This window comes from Martes martes, assembly GCF_963455335.1.
Source record: "Martes martes genome assembly, chromosome: 14".
Classification (NCBI taxonomy): domain Eukaryota; kingdom Metazoa; phylum Chordata; class Mammalia; order Carnivora; family Mustelidae; genus Martes; species Martes martes.
The window spans coordinates 82,236,224-82,258,487 of record NC_137902.1 but is presented as its reverse complement, the minus strand read 5'-3'; the positions used below and the strand labels follow the sequence as shown (position 1 = coordinate 82,258,487).

The window sequence follows — 22,264 nt, the reverse complement described above, 5'->3', positions numbered from 1 at the left end:
CAGGACTCTATTTAAAACTACTTGTGGCCTCTGTGTGTTTAATCCTGGTTAAAGATGAAGCTTCTAATGCTGTTTTTCAACACATTAACCAGCTGTAAAACACAGGCAAGGAATTTCAGGATTCATACACAGATAGATGGTGAAGTCATGTAATTTGAAAAGCAGTGTTTCATTATGAAGGAGCTCTCAAGTTGCTTGTAAAGCTAATCTAATTAAAAAGATGTATAAATGATCTTGAAAAACTATGGTGGTTATTTCCAGCTGTCTTTTTTTTTTTTTTTTAATCCTTTCTCATGCACTGACTTTCTTAATGGGCCCTTCCATCAGATAAGGTCCTTTTCTGTCACACATCTCTGGCATAGTCCAGAACGTTTGGTATTGCTTTTTATAAATGGTAACAAGGGAAAGAGAGAGAACAGTAAACATAGGAGCCTTAACAATTCTAGAAACATCCTGGGGGTAATTGGCCTGTCCACGAGCTCTTTGTTTGAATTCTCAACATTTGGATTCTTGCCCTTTGAATAGGATTTTTAAAAATTACTCCAACACCAGTGCTGTCGGGTACATCTGTGTCACCCCTCTGCAGCAAACAGGAAGGGGCATTAGGCATAGATCTGCAGTTGTCATAGGTGTCCTGTGTGTGTATACACGGATGTTTAATTCATGTGGTCGTGGTCAGAGCCTAAAATGTAAGAGCCCTTACAGTGTGAGATCAGTGTCCTTGTTCATTGATCTCTCAGCTAAAGGACTTTTGGTGTGGTGGTTTTGTTGTGTTCTAGCCTGTCGTGGGGCATGTAGGGAAAGGTACTGAAATATAGCGGGGTGGATTGAAGGCGAGGGCAGATGAGTCAGAGATGAAGACTAATGAAATGAGGTGGTGTTGTAAAGAGAGCACAGGACTGACAAATCTGTTTAGCTCTCGTCCAGGCACTTAATTAGGTGACCACCGGAGCCAGACCTAAATGAAGTACGGATGACTTCCGAGGTGTGCGTGGCCCGAGCATGAGGGCTCTGCAGTGGCCAGAGGCCGCCGTGGTAAATCTGTATACCGTATGTTTAACCATGTCCTTGTGTGCAGGTGGTTTTTAATTCACTTAACGCTCACGAGGAAATGCCCAGACTGCACTGCTTCAGGATCAGTCTTTGGACATCCAAGGCCAGGAATCCCACCCCCCCACCCCATGCTGCTGTTGATTTTAATGCAGATTCTTTTCCTCATCGCCAGTGAGTAAATTTCACCTGAAATTTGGCAAGCGCCCAAGGATGAACCACTGGACAAATGACCCGTATGAAGGGCCGGGCCTCGGGAGCTGGAAGGAGTTTTGTGAGGAGAAGACACTTCAAGACAAACCACTTCACAGGACAAGCAGAGCCTTCCCGGCTGCCGGCAGCCAAAGCTCCTTTTATCAAATGGATGATTTTTCGACTCTGAAACAAGGGCTCAGGGCTCATAAAGATCATTAGGGCATTTTTGGATCAGGTCACCTTTTTACTGAGATTAAGACATTTTCTGCCAAAATTAATGACTATTATGAGTTCTATGAAATCGCTGCACAGTTTTTCCTCAGAACCTACGGGGTAGGCGAACGTCATCTCCGTTGACAGTTACAGCCGCTGAGAGCAGTGACTCGTTCACGACCGCGTAGCCAGGACGTGGAGGAGCCAGGACTTGAGCGTGGACATCCTTTTCTTATTTAACTTTTTTAAAAGTCAAAGTTCTGCTGTATATGTAGCTAAGTCAGCTTGTTCTAGAACGGTTTTTAAGGAGATGAGCCCCTCATGTGCTTCCCCTGAGGACAAATTTTAACTCTTCAGTGATTCTTTGGATGGAATTAGTTGCCTGATTCGTTCTTAGTGACATCATCACGTTGCCGCGTGTTGGATTTCCAGGGTGAGGGCTTACCTGCTGGCCGGTTCCCCGCACGAAAGATACGACTGTAGGTCCCTGTCCGGCCCCCCAGGCCAGCCCCCGCCGACGCACGGACAGCACACTTCACATCCGCCGTCCTCCTCATATAATTCTGCTGTAACTTAGATCAGGTTGATCGTTCAGACTGTTGGTGATACTCAGAGCTGGGACGCAGAGTAAATCATGGTGACTTCTCATCCACAATTTGCTTGTATCCCCCCGCCTGATTTTCCTGCCCTTCCTGCGGCTTCTCGCCTGCAGTTGTCCGGAGCCGTTGTCCCCTCTGCCTGCCCCACAGCCGTCTTCCTGAGGTCTCCTTTCCCCATTGTTCTGGAGACCCCCTCCACCACTCTGCTGGGGCTCGGGTTTCCTGGATCCCTTATCTTCCCCTTTCTTGGTCGACTTCCTCAGTCCGGGAGGGGGAGCGTGGCCTTCACATGTCTTCCTGCGAAAGAGTAGGCGGGCGCTGAATTTTTCGCGACCCGCGTCTTTGTTTTCCCCTCACACTTCGTCGGTAACTTGCCCAAGCTTCCCACTCTCGTTCGGAAAGCGTTTTCCTTCAGCATTTGGAAGGCATCGCCTCCCTGGTTTTAGGTTCCAGCATGGATGCGGACAACTCTAACGCCACTCCCACGTGCCTGACTCTTCAGAAGGAGGCCGCTTTGCCTCTCTGGAAGCTCGTGGAATCACTCTTTGTCCCTGGAGCCCTGCGGTTAGTATAGAAGAACCAGTTCCACTTAAGAGATACAGTATCTGTGGGGCACCTGGGTGGCTCAGTAGGTTAAAGCCTCTGCTTTCGGCTCGGGTCATGATCCCAGGGTCCTGGGATCGAGCCCCACATCGGGCTCTCTGCTCGGCAGGGAGCCTGCTTCCTCCTCTCTGTCTGCCTCTCTGCCTGCTTGGGATCTCTCTTTCTGTCAAATAAATAAAATATTTTTAAAAACAGAGAGATACAGTATCTAACCTTGCTTTGTGTCCATTTTAATGTTTCTGTTTCACAGAGGTTTCGCTCACAGGTCTGGTCATTCTTGCTGGGTGTTCGTGTCTAAGGGGAGGTACTTGAGTTTCTGGTTTTCCAAGAAATATTGGCAGCCGCCTAAATCGGAATCTCTTTCTTAGTCTTCCCGACACAAACAGACAGGGAGACCCGAGCAGGTCACCTAGAGAGCACGCCTGCAGCACCACCGGGAGTGACACGCAGAAGTTCAACCTGCAGGAGAGCAGAGAAGTCGCCTCCAAGGCCAGCGTCAGGCCCCACGTGAAGGCAGAGTCAGGTGGAAACTGTACGATGAAGGGACGAGGGCAGTAGGGGCCTAGAGGTGGCAGTACGCAGTGGGGGCGGGGGGGAGGCAGGGGCCCCACCTCGAGTGAAGCAAATACAGACAGTCCCCGACTGGTGGTGGCTGACTCAAGGATTTTTCAGCTTTACGGTGGTGCGGAAGCAATGGGCTTTCAGTAGAAACTATACCCGGGGTTTTGAGTTCGGGTCTTTTCCCGGGCCAGCGGTTCGTGGTACACAGTCACTCGCGATGCTGGGTGACGGCAGTGGCTTCCGACTCCCAGGCAGCCACACCACGAGGGTCAACAACCGACACCCTTCCCGCCTCCTGTAGCCCTACGGCCATTCTGCTTGTCACTTCTGCGCAGTGTTCAGTCGCTAACACGAGCTACGCAGCACGTCGTTACTCAACAGGCCACGTGGTAGGTGACTTTGCCCCTCTGTAGGCTGACCTAAGTGCTCTTAGCACGTTCAGAGTCGGCGTGGCTGAGCTATGATGCCCGGTAGGTTAGTGTACTAAGTGCGTCTTCGGCTTACGACGGGTTCATTCCGTTGTAAGGGGAGGAAGGTCTGTGTTGATAAATCTGAGCCTGGTTCGCGAGAGCACTGGCCACTGGGTCATCAAGAGGAAGACGTTTGGACAAGTACCGTTCCTGAGAGGAGGCGTCGATGTCTCCTGGAGGTTTGATGGTCAAGTGCAAGAAGGAAGCAAGGATCTCACGGGGAGGGGCGGGGGGGTGCAGGGGGGTCTCAACGGAATCAGAAGAGAACCACCCCTCCCAGCTCAAAAATACAAGTGCTCTCTCTGGGGAACCCTGGACTCCCCTGAACCAACAGGGCGCTTGTGACTCAACCCGGTCGGCCACACCGACCCCTCCTCCGCCCGGGTGGAACCAGCTCTCTCTGCACGTCAGGAGGAGAACGCCTTCCACAACGAGCGCAACAACGAAGACGGCATCTCTCACGCTGCCATTAGCAGAAAACCAAACGAGAATCCCTGACGGCTGACGAAAGTCTCTCCTCGGCAAGAAGGCCGAAGAAGGAAAGAGCGCGCCTGAGCCAGACGTCCTCAAGCTGGACTGTTCAGAAGTTAAACTTAACACTGGAACTTAAAAATTCAAAATGTCAGGGGCGCCCGGGGTGGCTCAGTCGGTTGAGTGTCTGCCTTCAGCCCACGTCATGATCCCGGGGTCCTGGGATCGAGCCCCCTGTCGAAGCTCCCTGCTCTGCGGGGAGTCTCCTTCTCCCTCTGCCGCATGTGCACGCCCTCACGCACTCTCTCGCTCATAAAATCTTTAAAAAAGTTTTTCAAAATGGCAGAACAAAAACGAAACAAGAAAACCTGCAACAACCTATAAAAAATTGGAAAAAGGCAAAACTATCTCAAGATTAAATTATAGGGTGGCCAAGAGGAATACATTTCAGCTGAAAATACAGTGACGGGCACTGGAAAAAAGTAGAAAAGCAGCCAAGAGTACATAACAAGTTACAAGAGAGTAGAGTGGGCGCACCCAAGTGCGTGTGCAGTGAGGGCTGCCCACACAGCGACATGCTATACAGCCGCGAGTGTGGACAGTTGGCCAACACACAGCATGGAGGGCTCCCAGACGTGCTAAGATCGCCTTGTGGAGCCTGTAGATGTGGCTACTGACTATGTGGTGGTAAGAATGGAACTGAGCAGGTGTGGGGGGGTCCCTCTTCATAAATGCGGTGCTGGGGCGCCTGGGTGGCTTGGTCGGTTAAGGTCTGCCTTGGGCTCAGGTCCTGGGATGGAGCCCTGCGCCGGGCCCCGTGCAGTGGGAGTCAGCCTCTCTCTCTCTCTCTCTCTCTCTCTACCCTTCTACCCCTCTAACCCTCCCCCCCCCGACTTGTGGTCTCTCTAAGTAAAATCTTTTAAAAGATAAAAATAAATGCATTCCTGGAAACCATTTTGTACCTGTATGTATGTGTAGGTACACACGTTCATCTATTGAACTGGCTTTTTTTTTTTAATATTTTATTAATTTGACAGAGAGAGTGAGATCACAAGTAGGCAGAGAGGCAGGCAGAAAGACAGGGAGAATCAGGCTTCCTGCTGAGCAGAGAGCCTCATGTGGGGCTCGATCCCAGGACCCTGAGATCATGACCCGAGCCGAAGGCAGAGGCTTAACCCCCTGAGCCACCCAGGCGCCCCTGAACTGGCTTTTTTTTAAAAGATCTTATCCTCATATAACGTCTCTACCCAGCGTGAGGCTTGAACTCATAACCCCGAGATCGAGAGTCGCATGTTCTACTGACTCAGCCAGCCGGGTGCCCCTCTACTGAGCTATTTTAAATGTACACAAATACATAAAGGAATCATGTGAGGAATCTTCTGTAAAAACAAAAAACCCTGTTTCTTTCATACAGGTGCAGGTTTTCCTATATTTAGATTGCAAGGAACACTTATCCCCTGGAATGATCTGGGTCTTAACAGAGTGTTCTAGCTGGCAATACCCAGCCGTGGACTCTTCAGAGAGGTCCGGGGGAGAGTCGGCGGTCCTGGGAGTGTCCTCGGGAAAGCGCACAGAAACGGAACTTGACAACGCCCAGCCGTTTCGGCCCCTCCACACCCAACCATCGGAGGCTCCTCTGCGTTCTGTTCAATTCCGCTGTCGGGGCGGAGGATAGTATTGGTGTCCTGGGAAGCCCTCAGACTGCTGTAGGCGACACAGAGAAAAGTGCTCCGTCTCAGACTGTAATTTCAGAAATAGTGGGAAAGTATAGGCCTTGCCTTGTCTAGAAGGCTTCCTGTTAGGAGCCGCCCCGTTCTGCCGTGTGTGTGGGCGACGGCCTGCCTGCTTGCGGGGCGCGTCCAGTGACAGGTGGAATGAAAACAAGGCTAGGGGGTTGGGCTGCCCTGTACGTCGCTCCTTGTTTGTTGGAACAAGCACACATTCTCGGCCTGCTGTGTCTCTCCTCACAGGACTTGCGATCATAACCTGTCCTTTCCCTGCCGCGAATCAGAACTGGCAGTTATTGTTCCGGTTGTTGCTAAGTTTCTTGTCCATTTGGTTTGGCCTCTGCTTCAGGTTTTTTTTTTTTTTTGAGAACTTGAACTGCCCAAGGGCGCCCCCTGGTGCTCAGTGAGCGGGGGTAAATCTTCTGGCAGGGTTGGCTCCGGTCCGCGAGGCCGCCCACAGCCGCTTGTTTCTAGATTAACTTTAATAATGATCTGGCTGCAGAGTCCCCCAAAAAGAACAGTCTATTCATTTCAAAAGACGCATGATGATGAAGTATGTGTCCTGTAACCTTCTGGTGGAATATCAGAAAAAAGAAGCCCGCACTAACCTCCGCATGGCATCCTTTTCTCTTAACTCTCTAGGCAATTTAATCTGTGATAGTAGTTGTCGTATCAGAGTTCCACTTCAGGGGTGGATATGCTGCTAGTCAACAACTAAGACAAACTGCTAAAAAAGCAAGACAACGGAGAACAAGAAGCCAGTGGCCCTCGGTGAGAACAAACCAACCACACGGAGCTCCGCGTTGTTCTGAGGAACCTCGGGGAGAGGAGGTCGGGTACGGGTCCCAGGGTACGGGGCCCCTCCCAGGGAGGCATCAAGTTTGCAGGAAGATACAGTCACTGTTTCACTTTGACAGTGAAATGTACTTAAAAATCCTATAAGCTTTGCGGAGTGCCTGGATGGTGTAGTCGGTTGAACCGAGCCGAGCAGGGAGCCTGATGTGGGACTTGATCCCAGGACCCCAGGATCATGACCTGAGCTGAAGGCAGTTGCTTAACTGACTGAGCCACCCAAGCGCCCTGAACCTCTGACTCTTGGTTTCAGCTGAGCTCATAATCTCAGGGTCGTGCTCTGTGTCGGGGTCCGTGCTCAGCGCAGTCAACTTGAGAGTCTCTCTCCCTCTGCCCATCCCGCTCATGTTCTCTCTCTCTCTCAAATCAATCAATCTTAAAAAATATACATCCTATAGCCCTGGGTGTTAATACACAACTAATGAATCATCGAACACTACATCAAAGACTAATGATGTTCTACATGTTAGCTAACTGAGCACAGTAACAAACAGAAATCCTGTTAAGGGGCGCCTGGGGGGGGGGCTCAGTCATTAAGCGTCTGCCTCCGGCTCCGGTCATGATCCTGGGGTCCTGGGATTGAGCCCCACATCAGGCTCCCTGCTCGGCGGGAAACCTGCTTCTCACCCTGCCTGGGTTCCCTCTCTCTGTGTCTCTCTCTCTGAAATAAATAAAATCTTAAAAAAAAGATGTAAGCTTTGAAGAAAACAAGCTCAGCGCTTTAGGACAATGGGACAATATGAGTTCTTTGTTAGATACACATTTTTAGTCCATAAAGCAAGACAGAACTTTCCAAATTTAAAATTAGGTAGATAATGGATAGCTCTGACTTGAGTTCTTACACAGTCTACCTACCATCCTTCTCCCTAACCCCATCTCTCCAGAATGCACGCTGATAGCATTTAAAGGTTGACCCAGGATAACCAGCTGTTACTAGTGCAGGACGTGTACTTTAAAGGATAAAAAAAACTTGGGGGTGCCTGGGTGGCTCAGTGGGTTAAAACCTCTGCCTTCGGCTCAGGTCATGATCTCAGGTCCTGGGATCGAGCCCCGCATCGGGCGCTCTGCTCAGCAGGGAGCCTGCTTCCCCCTCTCTCTCTGCCTGCCTCTCTGCCTATGGTGATCTCTCTCTGTCAAATAGATAAAAATCTTTAAAAAAAAAAAAAGTAAAAAAAACTAAAACAACAGATCAGTATTTCTTTCATAATAATGACTCAGAGTTGAGGATAACAATTCTTTTGATGCAAGTTTTCTCAAAAGCTTTAACACAAATTGAAGTGAAGCCTGTTTAATTCCAAATTTAAAATTAACTTCCCTGTTCTTGCCACCTAACATGTTGTCATCATCCCTTAAAACTGACCAACTCACAGGGCGCCTTGGTGATTCAGTCGGTTAATCAACTTTTTTTTTTAAGATTTTATCTATTCATTTGACAGAGAGAGATCACAAGGAGGCAGAGAGGCAGGCAGAGAGAGGAGGAAGCAGGCTCCCTGCTGAGCAGAGAGCCCGATGCGGGGCTCGATCCCAGGACCCTGAGATCATGACCCGAGCTGAAGGCAGAGGCTTTAACCCACGGAGCCACCCAGGTGCCCCAATTGACTGACTCTTGATTTCTAGCTCAAGTCATGATCCTGGAGTCCTGGGATCAAGCCCCCACGTCAGGCTCTCTGATCAGTGGGGAGCCTGCTTCTCCTTCTCCTTCTGCCTCTCTTAGTGCTTGCGCTGTCAAATAAATAAAGTCTTTAAAAAAAAAAAAAGAGATTCTCTCCCTCTCTCTGCCGCCCCCCCCCAAAACTGGCCTACTCTGGATTTCACCTCCTAGCTCGTTCTCGACCCGTCCTCTCCAGCCCAGCCACTGCCCTTCTTCCTCCCATGTATGTTGCCCCCAGAGAATCCATAAAAACATTTTTCAGATGTTCTTGAACAGCTTACAAACCTTTCCAACCCCTCTCCCTGCCCCCCTCCCCAAGCACCGGACCCACCGAATCAACAGATGTGTGTTGTCAGGGACCACACAAACCAAACATAAAGTGGACACGACCCCACCCTCTAAATTCCGCCCGGCTCGGTCTGTCTGCGGTCCTTCCGCCGTTTTACCCCTCGCATCTGACTGTCCATTTGGAGTGGCTTAGAATGTTCTGGTCTAGCTCCAATGCCTTTCTCGTGCTCCTTCACTCTGCAAGGCCCCTCCCGTCCTTACCAGGCTACCCTGACTCACCCTAGAAGATCCAACTTGGAAGGTGTCTCCTCCACGAAGCTTCACCCTGACGACCCGGCTGTGCGGATCGTCCTGCAGTCCCCGCAGCTCCCAGCAGAAACCAGTCAAGAGCCCTTTCCGTGTTCAAATTAATCTGCTCTCGTCGCACTACCCAACGAGGCTGTTTTAGGAAGCCTGAGGACATGGACTATCTTGTTTACTTCTTTGCCCCAGAACCTCATGGAGGCTCAAAAACTGTTTACCCGCACGTAATTCGCTAAACTGAAGAAAAAATGATCCTCTGTGAAAGTACAAAAATTGCATATATCCGACAGAATACACACATTTTAAGTCATTTATCTATAAATATTTATTAAATACTATTTTTCAACTTCATACTTAAAAAATACCAAACTTGTAAACACTCAACTAGATGAGCTCAAATGAAAAGGCCTGATAATAGTGTGAGGACAGCGGGACAGCCGAGCTCTCCCGCATCGCCGGCAGTATTTACTCAAGCCAAACCCGCGTAGACCCTGTGCCCCGGCTCGTCCAACCCTGGGCGTACACCTAGCAGACGGGAGTTAAGAATGTTCTCAGCAGCATTATAGATCGTAGCCAGCCCCCCGACGGGGAGTGGTTAATAGAACGGTGGGATAAACTCCGGCATATTCAGACACTACAGAACAGTGAAACAGAAGGAACTTCTGCACGTGGCAACGAGGGTGGTGCTTCACGAAGTTCAAAAACGAGCTCCAGCAACACGGTGACGGGAGATGTAAACGGTGGTTCCGTCCGGAGGTTGTGGCTGGGAACCGGGAAGCCGCAGTGTTCCCTCCCTGACCAGGGCAGCAGTCGCCCAGGAGAGCGCGATGTCCAAGTTCACAAGTTCACAAGTTCTGGTGTGTGAGGGTCATGGTGCAACAAAGTTCAGAAAAAAGAAAACCTGTGAACTAAACTCTTAGGAAAATGCCAACATGCCAGAGGCAAAGCCTCCAGAAAGAAAACTGATAAAAGTGTATCTTTGTCTCTTTACTGTAAAACATGGAAAACAAAGTTTTTAAAAAGAACTGTATACTTTTTAAAATGCACAAACGTATTCCTTTTTATTTCAACGGTTACAACTTTGGTTTAAGGTTCATAATACTGTTTCCAGATAATGTTCCTCTGTTAACACCAAGTAGGCAACTCTTTGATGTTCCTTATGCGGTTACTTAAGCCCCCCACCCACTCATTCGGCTACATTTTGAGAAAACTGCTCAACTCTGGCCTACAGGACTGCAGGAGTCATAGTCTAAAATTTTTATTTCACTATATTCCTTCTGTACTTTAACCTAAAACCTGCTGCCACCTTCTAGTGATGACAGGAATAAAATTCTTTAAAATACAGAAAATGTATTTCCTGCTAAGGTTAAAAAAAGAAACCCAAAATCCCCAAAACTCTGAGTACCCTAAAACAACTTGATATACTTTGTCCTCTAGATTGTACTTTTGGTCAATATGTCTCATGTTCTGAATATTAACTACAGTTCTCGGACTGAGTTTTAATATTGATTAAGAAAAATACTCAGTTTAACCGAACACCTGCTAGGATTCTTCAGTGAGTATTTTGAGGAAGTATATAAATAAAAAGATTAACAGATCCAAATACCTTTAAGAGCAAGAAAGAACAAAAGCATCTAAAAATTATGCATGTGTACAAGCAGAATAAACTCTGGGCCACAGGATATGCGAGGCAAGAGTGAGAAATACAGCACCTTCCGACAGAATATTTTCCATTACAATCTCATACATGTGCACGTGAAACAGAACTAGATCATAACCCACAGATCTCAGCGCTCCCCAGACCTTCCTGAGTGGCTGACGCTATATTTGCGGGGTAATACAGGTGGGCGTGTGGCACCCATTTGTTTTTCAAAGCTTTTCAACTCTTGACTTTGATGCTATCACCTTCAAGGCACCGGTCCAAGTGCTCATTAATCTGAGACTCCAAAACTTCATTCTGACAAACGGGACAATCAACCATCCTGTGGTGGCTGGCCGGGCTGCTGGGACTCGGAGTCGCAACTGTAGGACGGGAACGCCACTCTGGATCGTTTCCACCGCTTTGTACTTGCTCTTTCTTGATAAAAAATTTGTCAAAAACAGTCTTGTCTTCTAGCCTGGGTCGTTTACTTGGGAATTTCTCTTCGGGCCCACTCGCGTCCTGGGGTGCAGTCACAGATGTTGATTCCGGGGCTTTTAAAGAATTCCTCAGGGATATCTTCGAAGAGGTGACCCTTCTCTGAGAACCAGAAAAGACTGAGTTTTTAGGGATGTCCCCAACTGTCAGGCTTTTCGTGGGAGAGCCGCTCACACTTCGGAAGGCCTTCTGGCTGGCAACAGAGACTGTAGGAAAGTAGCTGCTTAAGACATTTTGGTGACTGGTAGTAAGAACAGGGGATACGAGAGGAGTTTTTTTACTTGAGCCATTATGTTCAAATTTCACCTCAATTTTAGAGTTGGGTCTGAGGGCTTTTGCTGAATGGTCTTGACCTAAAAGATCTTGGGTTTTATTAATTGTATATGGAGTGACAATCTTCCCCGATGAAGGCGAGTTGCTCCTTTCTCCCAGAACATATCCTTTCCCACTGAAAGGGATTAACAGTTGGGTCTCACCTCTGTTGGGCTTATCTGCAAAAGAAGCAAAGGTTTTTCCTGACTCGAAATCAATACAGTAACAGATGTTAAGCTAATGACCTATTAATGGGAGAAGGACATTCTGCAGAGGTCAGGGAGCTTCTGGGATGGAGAGGACACAAAGGATAAAAAACATCTTCTCCTATTCAGATAAGGAGTTCCAGCATCCAAACACTACCAGCAAAGGAACTTTTACCTTGAAAATCACCTGGCATTCTAGAAGTTTAGTTCCAGAGGGAAAAGGACGCTCCCACGTTCTCACCTTTCCTCCTACTCCCACAGAATGAGGATATACAGTCTCTCCACGTAAATTCTTCTCTAGCTCCTCTCAACAGTTTGGATTCAGGAACAGTAGTTTATTATGTTTCTGGATCCAACCAACAACTTCCCAAGGGAAGAAGCCTTAACTTTAGTGACCTGGGTCCCCTGTCAAAACGCAGTTACGGTGAACTTCACAGGAAAGGAATAAATCTGGAAGATGAAGTACCGGCACATACATGTCATATCCTTTTCCCATTTTTCTCCCAATGAAAATACATACATCACCAGCAGAAGTCTCTCGGCCGGAGTCCAGCTGATAGGAAGGGGTGCAGTTAGGACTAATTCCGGGCATTGTTATTTGAATTGTTGTTTTTATTTTGACAGTCATTTTGCCTTCTGTTTCCCAATGACTCATCAAGTCAAGACAGGGAAAGGGACTTTACCCTCCAGTATTATCCGTGGAAACGATTTCTCCTTTAACTCTCATCTACATAGAGCAAAGCACATTCTTCTACCGTCGCTTCATAAACGGGAACTGTTTTTCCTAAGTCCACACTTAAAAAGATCTACACGAGAAAGAATCCTTAAGCTCATCCTAACGCCCATCCTGCAGAGGCCATCACTGGCTTTACCCGGTTGGCCGTGGTCCCAGCCAAGGGGGAAGACCAGACAGCAAGGTACCTTTATTTTCCGCGGGTGTTGGCGGCTTCCCCGGTTTTGTCTTTCCTTTGCCCTTCCTGGAGGAATTCTCCGGTTCCTTGATTTTGATGTACGTGCCGCCGCACGTCTTCTGGTGCTCGGCCCACCAGTAGTCGTGAGCAGAGGGCGCCCGGTTGGTGGCCCGTCTGACGTAGCCGTAGTAGGGCTTCCTGTGCTGGCACGGCCCATTGCAACGCCACCAGTGTCGCCGGTACTCGTCCACCTCGTCGTGGAAAGTATGGTACACCTGGGCGAGAGAGCGTGTTCAGTGTTAAGGAGGCACATTAACAAGTTTAAGAAAATGGACAAGCAGCCTTTATTGTCGAAACTTTCCAGTTTCTGCGCGCTTTCTGCAGTGACACTTTGGGGAAGACAGCGACTACATTGAGCTTCTGCGCAAAAGTTCATTTTAATGGACTAGCGGCAGCTAATACCTCAGGAACTGTCTAAAGACAGAAAAATCTGAGATTAGGAAAAAAATTGTTTTAACGCACAAAAACCCCTATCAAATGCTAAAAACTTTAGAAACCAAGTTTCAAAATTATCAAAATTTAGGGTAAAGACACAATTTTATATAAGCCATAACACGTAAGAATTGTTCCTACTGCTGAACTGAATTTTCTCCTACAAGTACCACCACCCAAGGGTTCATTTATACGGGATATAAATGCTCCCCCTACCTGCACAAGCACATTGCCGGACACGGCCTCCGCTACGCCCATGCCACATGGGCATGCCACGCGCAGCTCTTTGCTCCTGTCTTTACAATGATCCCTTACGGGGCATAATTTTTATCTGCTTAAGGGAAAGAGCACCCCAGATTTCAACTGGTTCATCTCTGTGTCCCTCGTGGCTAACACAGGCTCTGGCACAGTCAAGGTGCTCAGTCGCATCTGCCGCCTGCCTAAAGGAAAAGCTTCGTTACTGATCCAAAGAATATTCTCTGCAAATGTGCTTTTCAGTCCTTACACAGGATCCTTTAGTTTCACCCTCTAGAAGGAACCTTGCTTATGGGGAAAGTGGCCTGAAAGGAAAGTGAGCCCTCGGTGGCCCTGCGGACAGCAGGGCACCACTAAAAAATTGCTAATCCTAAATAACCCTAAATAAATCCTAAGTAACCATTACTACTGTACAGGATAAGGAGCATCCATGGATGAGGTTTTTTTTAACCAAAGACATTTAACTTTCTCATGAATTCCCCGAGGGAAATAACGTGACGCCTTCGGTCACTCTCCAGTGAGGTTCCGTCCTAGCTCTCCGTCTTAAGCAAAACCCTTGCGTGACTTGGCAAGCGCGCCCAACCGTGCGTACTACTTCGGTGCACGAGCCACCGGAGGGCGGGGGTTTGGGGACAAAGATGTACGGAACACCTGCCTCCTCCCTTCCATTGAGAATTCTGCACTTAATTCACTGGCCAAACAGCCAGGGCACTGAATCTGTTTTGCATCCAAGTCTCGTAACTCCTACAGCCTGGGGATGTGACTTCTTTAACGATGTCGTCACTAAAATAAAATTGTGCAACTGGATGCCCTGTGGAGTTGGTTATAACAGGATGTAACCTGTAAAAGCAGGGGGTGCCCCCTCGATAAAACCACTCCTTGATGAAAACACACAGATGTGCAAGACAAAAGAATATATCCTCTTCCAACTGAACAGTAGGAAGTATACCAGGACTTTGCTGACAGTGAAAACGCTGATGAGGAAACTAAAAGCCTTTTGCCCCGGCACCTCCGCAATTCTTTTGCTAGTCGCGACTTTACGTGACTGTTTTTTAATGCAAGCCCACTTTCCTGCTGTTGAAGTGACTCTATTCGATAATTAAATGAGCTCTCTAGGCTATGAAAGCCAACAGCTAGGAAAAAATATATACAGAAGGTGAGCACTTTCCATTTTCCACCACACGGGGCCTTTATGCCTTTCAAAGGCAGGAATCTCTGCGGGAGTGAATATCCTATTCGGCTCAATTCGATGCTGTACTCATCAGGCCCTCGTGGGGGCGCTGCACCACACAGCTTCGACGGAGGTGCTCGAGACCGGAAGAGCCGCCCTGTGTTCAGAGGTCGGACACTCGAACAAAATACTGCAGGTGGTCCAGGAGCTGCTGAGGACACTCAAAGGACGGAGCAGTCCTGGCCCGCCGCAAAGACGAAGAGCAGGTGACAGAGCACAGAGGAAGTGGCACAGGGGAGGGACAGCACGTGTGAGGGGCAGCACGGGGGCGGGAAAGTTCTCTCAGAACCGAGACAAGCAGGGGCTGTGGGAGGCAAGAGAAACCGAACAGGATGGTCACCTGATCAAATGAATCCGTAATAATAAAAACATCTAGTATCCACCTTGTACTCAAACTGGGCTACAATGTTTGTGTGTATTTTTTCCTTTAATCCTCAAGGACCCGGAGGTAAGTGTCCTTACGGCCCTGGCTTCCTCCTCCTATGCAGACGCCCCACCGGAGCCGGGCTGGGAACCGCAGCCTCAGACTCCTGGGTCTCCTGACCCCGGGCTCTGCTTCCTACAGGGTCTCGCAGAAATAGGAATCAAGACTTCTGGTGATGGGAACGACACATGATGCAGGAGCGATCGAAGGAGACTGTCGCATGGAAACGAAGCTGAGGGACAGTTGTGATGACCCAGAGGTAGGGCAGGCCTGCGGCCACTGTGTGTACAGTGTCGCCCTAGCTGTGCTCAGAGGCCTTGCGGGGGCTGCGGGGACACCCAGCCCAAGACGAGCCGGTCAGCTTCTCTTTGCTTGTCTTACCATTTACTGTGGAAATTCCTCAAAGATAGTATTTGTCCCGACCCAGGTGTCTATTTTTAGTTAAATCCCAAGAATTACTGAATAACTATTAAAAATCATAAACGTTATACTTACTTAGTATTTAATAAGCTGATTAAATTAATAAATGTTATATTTATTATTTAAATCATATACCGTTATATTGGCTCCTGTCAGGCGATTGATGCGATGCATGTGTTTACAAAACTCTGGCCCGTGCCCCTCCCGGTCTTTATCATTATTAGTGACAAATAAATAGGCGTGTATCATTTCATGCAAGAGGGTCTGAAACAGAAAACAAATTAATTTGTTAGGGTGCTTTTGAAAATAAAAATGCATTTTCTTACTCTACATGGGGTCTTAACTTTGCTTAGATCACAGGCTCCTTTCAAATACTGGTAAAAGTCGGGGCACCTGGGTGGCTCAGTGGGTTAAAACCTCTGCCTTCAGCTCAGGTCGTGATCCCAGTGTCCTGGGATCGAGCCCCACATCGGGCTCTCTGCTCAGCGGGGAGCCTGCTTCCCCCCACGCCTCTCTGCCTACTTGTGACCTCTGTCTGTCAAATAAATAAATAAATCTTTAAAAAAAAAAACTGGTAAAAGTCATAAACTGTCTTTCTAGAAAAATTACATACACATACATTCACAAAACTTTGCATATATTCTCCGAAGCTCTGCAGATCCCAGGTTAAGAACTCTGTGTTCCAAGAAAGGCTTTTTAACTCTTCATCGAAACCCAAAAGGAAAGATCAATGAACTCAACTATATAAGAATCTTAAAATTCTGTGTGGTTGAGAAAACACGGTGACTGAAAAGACTAATTCAGATCAATGTATGTGCAATGCATCCTCAGGCTATTAATTCTTAAACTATAAAAAGCTATTAAAGTCAACAGAAAATAGCCAATAACCCATTTTTAAGTGGGGAAAGGTCACAGATGGGTTCTCAGAGAAAGAAACATAAAGCCTCTGTCAGGGGCGCCTGGGTGCCTCAGGGGGTTAAAGCCTCTGCCTTCGGCTCAGGTCATGATCCCAGGGTCCTCGGATTGAGCCCCGCAGCAGGCTCTCTGCTCAGCGGGGAGCCTGCTTCCCTTCCTCTCTCTCTCTGCCTGCCTCTCTGCCTACTTGTGATCTCTATCAAATAAATAAATAAAATCTTAAAAAAAAAAAAAAGCCTCTGTCAACGCTGAAAGTTTTAGAAACCAAATTGTAAAATGACCAAAAATTAGGATAAACCATAAACATGAAAAAAATGGGCAACTTCATTTATAAAAAAATACAAACTAATGCTACACCAGTAGGTCACTTCTGCTTATCTACATTAGTAGAACTCCTGGAGTTTGACACCATTAGGAAAGCTAAGGGGAAACAAACATTCCCGTCTGTCTCCGATGGGACAGCAAAATGAACCAAAGCCCACGGAGGAGAATGTGGTAACATCTCACAAAACTACAAATGCACTTATCCCAGCAATCCCGAGACTAACACGAAAGGTCACGTGTACCAGGCATTTGCACTGCGGCATTGTTTATTATGTTAAGACCGGAAATAAGTGTTCAGCAACAGGGGCCCGGCTGAAGGAACTGCGGAAAAGCCACATCATGGGATTCTATACAGACTTTAAAAAGAAGGCAAAGATCTCTATGAAGTCATCTGGAGAAACCTACAGGGTATGCCTGTACAAAGAGGCCAAGTACAAAGAAGAATGTACACAGTATGTCAGGTGATCGGGACAGGGAATAAGAATGGACGTAGATATTTGCCAACAAAGACACCGGTTAAGCGTCTGACCCCTGGTTTCAGCTCAGGTCATGATCTCAGGGTTGTGAGCTCGAGCCCCGTATCTGGCTCCACACTGAGCGCAGTCTGCCCGAGGTTCTGGCTCCCTCCTCCCCACCCCCCCCAAAAGGCTCAAGCTCTCTCAAATAAATAAATCTTTTTAAAAAATGTGCAAAACAGAACAATGAAACAACAAAGAAACTAATAACAAGAGTATCTTATAGTAGTTGGGGAGTTCAGCATAGAGAGGGAAGGGGCAGGACATTTCTAGGTGTACCGCTTTCTATAGCTTTGGGATTTTTGAATCATGTGAAAATTTCAGAACAAACAATAAAATCTACTGCCCTAGTGAATACCATCTGACGGAAAATCCTGTAATTGGCCCAAATTTCATCTGAATTTACATAAATCTTGTTTGAATTAAAACAACAGCCTACTGCTCATTTCCACACCAAGGATGCCAAAGTATAGGTGCAAAATTCAGAGAAGTATTTAAGGCTGCCATTTCATAATGTATCCTAAAGAAATATGAACACATTTTTTTAAAAAAGTGAGAGTCAGTGGGGCACCTGGGTGGCTCAGTTGGTTAATCGTCTACCTTCGGCTCAGGTCATGATCTTGGGGTCCTGGGATCGAGCCCTGCATCAGGGTCTCTGCTCAGCAAGGAGTCAGCTTCTCCCTCTCCCTCACCCTTTGTACTCTCCTTCTCTCTCTCTCTCAAATAAATACATAAAATCTTTTAAAAATAGATATGCTTTTTAAAAAAGTTAAAGTCATGAAGGTCTTCAAAAGCAAACCTTGTTTGTAATGTTTTTACAAAGAATTTTTTTTTTTAAAGATTTTATTTATTTGACAGATAGAGATCACAAGTAGGCAGAGAGGCAGGCAGAGAGAGAGAGGAGGAGGCAGGCTCCCTGCTGAGCAGAGAGCCCAATGTGGGGCTCGATCCCAGGACCCTGGGATCTTGACCAGAGCGGAAGGCAGAGGCTTTAACCCACTGAGCCACCCAGGTGCCCTTTACAAAGAATTTCTATCAGAAGAACTAGATTTGCCATTACTGAACTATAGTCTTACCAAATTCTGCTGAACAGAAAAATGAGTGAATCAAACATTTTAACTTGGTCACCATGAAAACATCCCTTTTAAAATTATCAGCTCCATCTCTGAAAATGAACTTAATCTTTTTAAGTAAATGCCTCTCTTGGGACTCGAACTCAAAGAGCATTCTACATTTCAAATATTTTCCTACATTCTAAAGTAATGATCAGTAACTACTCTTATAAAGGGAAAGAAACTTAGTTCCTAGTTTTGGGTACAATTTAAATAACTTGAAAATGGAATGGCTCATGGCACCATACCGAACCATTTCTATCTTTATATATCCACCATTTTCCACATTTAGGCTAGATTCAAGGCTCTACTCAGCACGGTCCCAAAACACCTCTACTTTCCACCACTGTTCTCTCTCTGGCCAAAAGCAACTACTTCTGGTCCTCAATACGCCCTAATTTCAAGCCTCGCTTTCGTTCACTGCATGCCCATTTCTTCTGCCAAGGGTAGTTTTCCTCCGCCATATCTGCTTGTCAGAATCCAGTCTGTCCTGTAAGGCTCACCTCCATGTTCTAATTAGCAGAAGTAACAGTTATAAAGTGGTAGTAATGAGGCCAAGTGGTACAGGGGATAGGACAAGAGCTGTGGAGTCAGGGACCTAAACCAAGGATTTGTTACTTATCATGCACAAGACCCTGGAACAGTTACAACGGGCTCCTCACGCCTGAAATGAGGATGTCCTGATCTTGCAGGGCTATACACACTAGATTAACTATTGTTATTAACTAGTGTTAATCTAGTCCAAAATCTGGCCACAGTATGTGCTCAGTAGTGGGTGGGAGGAGTAGCGATGTCAGTAGTCACAAAATACTCAGGCATGAAGCTTTTCTTTTTTGTCCTCGACCACACAAAATCTTTTCCTTTTCTGAATCTTTTTCATGATAACTTAGGTCATACTCTATGTATAGACCACAGTCACACTGTTCCTCCTCGGTCCTTCTCACCCCGATTTGATATTGTTAACTTTCTGCCAACAGCAAATGCTCCCGTGATAGCATTACCACACATTTCCCATTCTCTTCTCGCCCATTACCTTTAAAAAAAAAAGTGTTCGTGTGCTTAATCATTTACATAATAAATATTCATTAAGCAACCACTGTTCTAATTAGAGCTCCTCATAAGGTTGATTTGGTTAATCATGTTCAAATTTTTTTTATGCCTACTTTTTCTGCTTATTCACTGTGTTACCAAGAGAGTGGTGTTAACACACAACTATGATTGTGGATTATTTCTCTTTTTGCTTCTACTAATTTATGTTTCACGTAGCTTAAAGTTATATTATTACTTTAAGGATCAAATTATGTGTTTTTATTTAACAGATTTTATCATTCTAAAATGTTAACCTTTTTTTCTAGTAAAACTTCTTCCCTTAAAATCTTTAGTTTGATACAACAGCTTTCTGTTATTGTTTGGATGATGTACTTTTTTCCAACCTTCTACATGTAATGTATGTGTGCCTTCACCTTAAGCCTGTCTCTTTTCATCTAGTATGTCATTCCAAGTCTTTACTGCTCAGTCCGTTTATATGTAATATAATTACTGATATTGTCTTTATGCCTCCTCTTTTTTTTTTTTTTTTGCAGGGCTTTGTTCCTTTATCTCTCCTTCCTTTTTTTAATTATTTCTGTTGTACCATTCTATACTTAGTAGCCATTTACTTTTTTTTTCTAATTGTGGTAAAAAGCACGTAACATAAAATTCACCAGCTGAACTATTTTTAAGTGTACAGTTCTGGAATGTGAAGTGTATTCACATTGTTGTGACACCCATCACCTTTTATTATCCTTAAAAACACCATCTTTTTTATTTCCGAGCGTGTTTTAACATATTTCCCATCCAATCTCTACCCCCCATCCTCTTTCATGCATACGCTTCAAGTGACGTAACTGGGGCAAGACCAGTCACACTGGGTGCATCTTAGGAAATTTCAGGCATGTTCTAGACTCAACTACCCTTAATCTGGGAGCTCCTACTCCTCCATTTTGCTAGTGATGCATGCCCTCGCTCATGCTGAGCTGGTATAACTGGCCGGTTATACCAGCTCAGCTAGATACTCTGGGAGGGCGGCACCACGGTGTCTGAACAGAGAATCAAAATCTGTGTGCCTCGGTAGGAAGATATGGGTCCTAACTTTTTCTCTGCTGCTGAGTATGCAACTTAAACCAGTTACTTACCTTCTCGGAGCTTTAACGTCCTCATTTACAAAAAAGAGGACAACACACGTTGTACATAAACAGGGCTGTTGCAAAGATCAAATCAGATAATACACCTGAAAGCCTTTAGCTGTGAAAAACTATAAAAATATAAGGTAATCGTTACCATATACTCTGCAGTTAAAGTCTGCAATGACAAAAAAGAGGTTTTGCTTTTGGTTTTACATTACAGGTTAAGTCACAGCAGTCTAAACCAGTAATAAGCATTTTCAAATTACTCAGCTAAGAATCAAGTTTATGCAAAGAATACCTCTACGAGATCCTTTCTTGGTCTCAACTTTAAAAGAGGTTCACTGAGACGGATGGAACACATGCCACCCCTCCCTTCATAGCTGCATATCCCAGCACACCTGGAAAACAACCACCACAAAAACATTATTTACCTAATATACAACAAAAGAAATAGACATGAAAAGGTAAATCCCTATATGTTCTTGGGCAGGTCACACCATGTACCTTCTTAGATAGGAGATATTTGCATTTCACCCCAGTGAGATGTGTCAACAGTAATGCGTCCCTTGCCCTCGCCAGGCTGCAGGGGCCCAAGAGAGGACAATCCTGTTCTGTGGCTCCCAGTCTCCTCCCTACAAACTGGAATTAGTTTGTGTTAACGACCTGATCTCCATCAGAACGTCTCTCAAAAACTGTAACAGAAGCCTCTGTGAAGGAGATTGGTTCTTTACACACAGTTCTGTGTCTTATCTTAATGTGTCTTACTTCAGGCTGTTTTGTAGGGCTTGGAACACAAGCACGTGGTATACATCCTAAACTTGTTAACCCCCTTAAGGTGCAGGAACAGATTATTTCAAATCGGGATTTCTCAACCTCAGTGCACATCCTTTTAGAGGCATCCCCGAAGATCCTCTGGGTGCAGAAATATGGAAACGTCAAGTCCGTTCCCCTTCTAACACCCGAGCTCGCTACTGAGTGGTGTCATCTCCAGCAGCGTGGAACAGGACAACACACGTCCTTGGGAGGCTTCCCCGCCTCCTCGGTATTCTTTCTTAGAGACTGACTCAGGATGCCTCTCCCTCCTGGGTCAGAATCGTGTTAATTTACTTTCAAACTGGGGGAGATCCAAAGACACTTCCTTTTCCCTCACTGTGTCCTTGACACATCAAACTGTTACCGGGATGGGCCACACAGTTCCCGAAAGTTGCTGGAGCGGGAGCGAGAGCAGGAAGCGAGAGATACCCCGAGAGCGGGGGCGGGCCCAAAACAAGACCCCCGCGTTTCCCGCCCCCTGGGCCCAGCCGGGCGGAGCGGGAAGGGAAGCCCTGGGCCGGGGGCTGCGGAGGGGCTGCCAGCCGTTCTCGCTCCCCCAGCGGGGCTCGGGACTCACAGGGTCATTCGCATGCTCCACTTCACCTCGACGGCCTCCAGCTGGCCCCAGAAGAACCGATCGTTGAACTGCACGAACAGGGCCTGCAAATCCGGGGTTGGGTCCACCAACTCCCAGGACGCGTCCACCAGCGACAGGGGCGCCTGCGCCCGGTCGCGCTCCGACCCCTGCAGGTCCCACTCCTCCTGAAGCCGCAGGGCCAGCACAAGATCCTCATCCATCTCTGCCGGGGGCCCAGGCGGCGTGCGCCGGCGTTAGGCGGGCTGCGCGTCTCCGAAGCTCCGAGGGCCGCGCCGAGCTCCTAGGAGATACCGGCTCTCGGGCAGCTCTCGGGTCGGCCCGCCGGTCTCGCGAGAACTCAGGAATAACTGGCTCTAGAACGAGAACTGAGGTTGCCCCAAGCCAAGATTCTGGGGCTTAAAAAAGAGAACTCGGCATGACGCCTGCTAGTGGGCTCAAAACATGGCTTTCC

At 47.0% G+C, this 22,264-nt stretch overlaps 1 protein-coding gene across 3 annotated transcripts; it reads right to left on the bottom strand.

Moving 5' to 3' along the window:
- Positions 1–9,286: 9,286 nt before the first annotated feature.
- SPRTN (SprT-like N-terminal domain) lies at positions 9,287–22,211 on the bottom strand. 3 transcript variants are annotated; one of them, XM_080823476.1, is made up of 5 exons: positions 21,793–22,055; positions 20,701–20,800; positions 15,507–15,635; positions 12,560–12,824; positions 9,287–11,611 (listed from the first exon to the last, which is right to left on the bottom strand). In XM_080823476.1, exons 1-5 carry the CDS (start codon positions 22,011–22,013, stop codon positions 10,863–10,865), a joined length of 1,464 nt encoding a protein of 487 aa, XP_080679602.1. In that variant the 5' UTR covers positions 22,014–22,055; the 3' UTR covers positions 9,287–10,862. The 3 variants fall into 3 exon arrangements, with proteins under 3 accessions (XP_080679602.1, XP_080679604.1, XP_080679603.1); XM_080823478.1 differs by having other exon boundaries at positions 9,293–11,635; XM_080823477.1 differs by lacking the exon at positions 9,287–11,611 and having other exon boundaries at positions 12,258–12,824; positions 21,793–22,211.
- Positions 22,212–22,264: the final 53 nt, after the last annotated feature.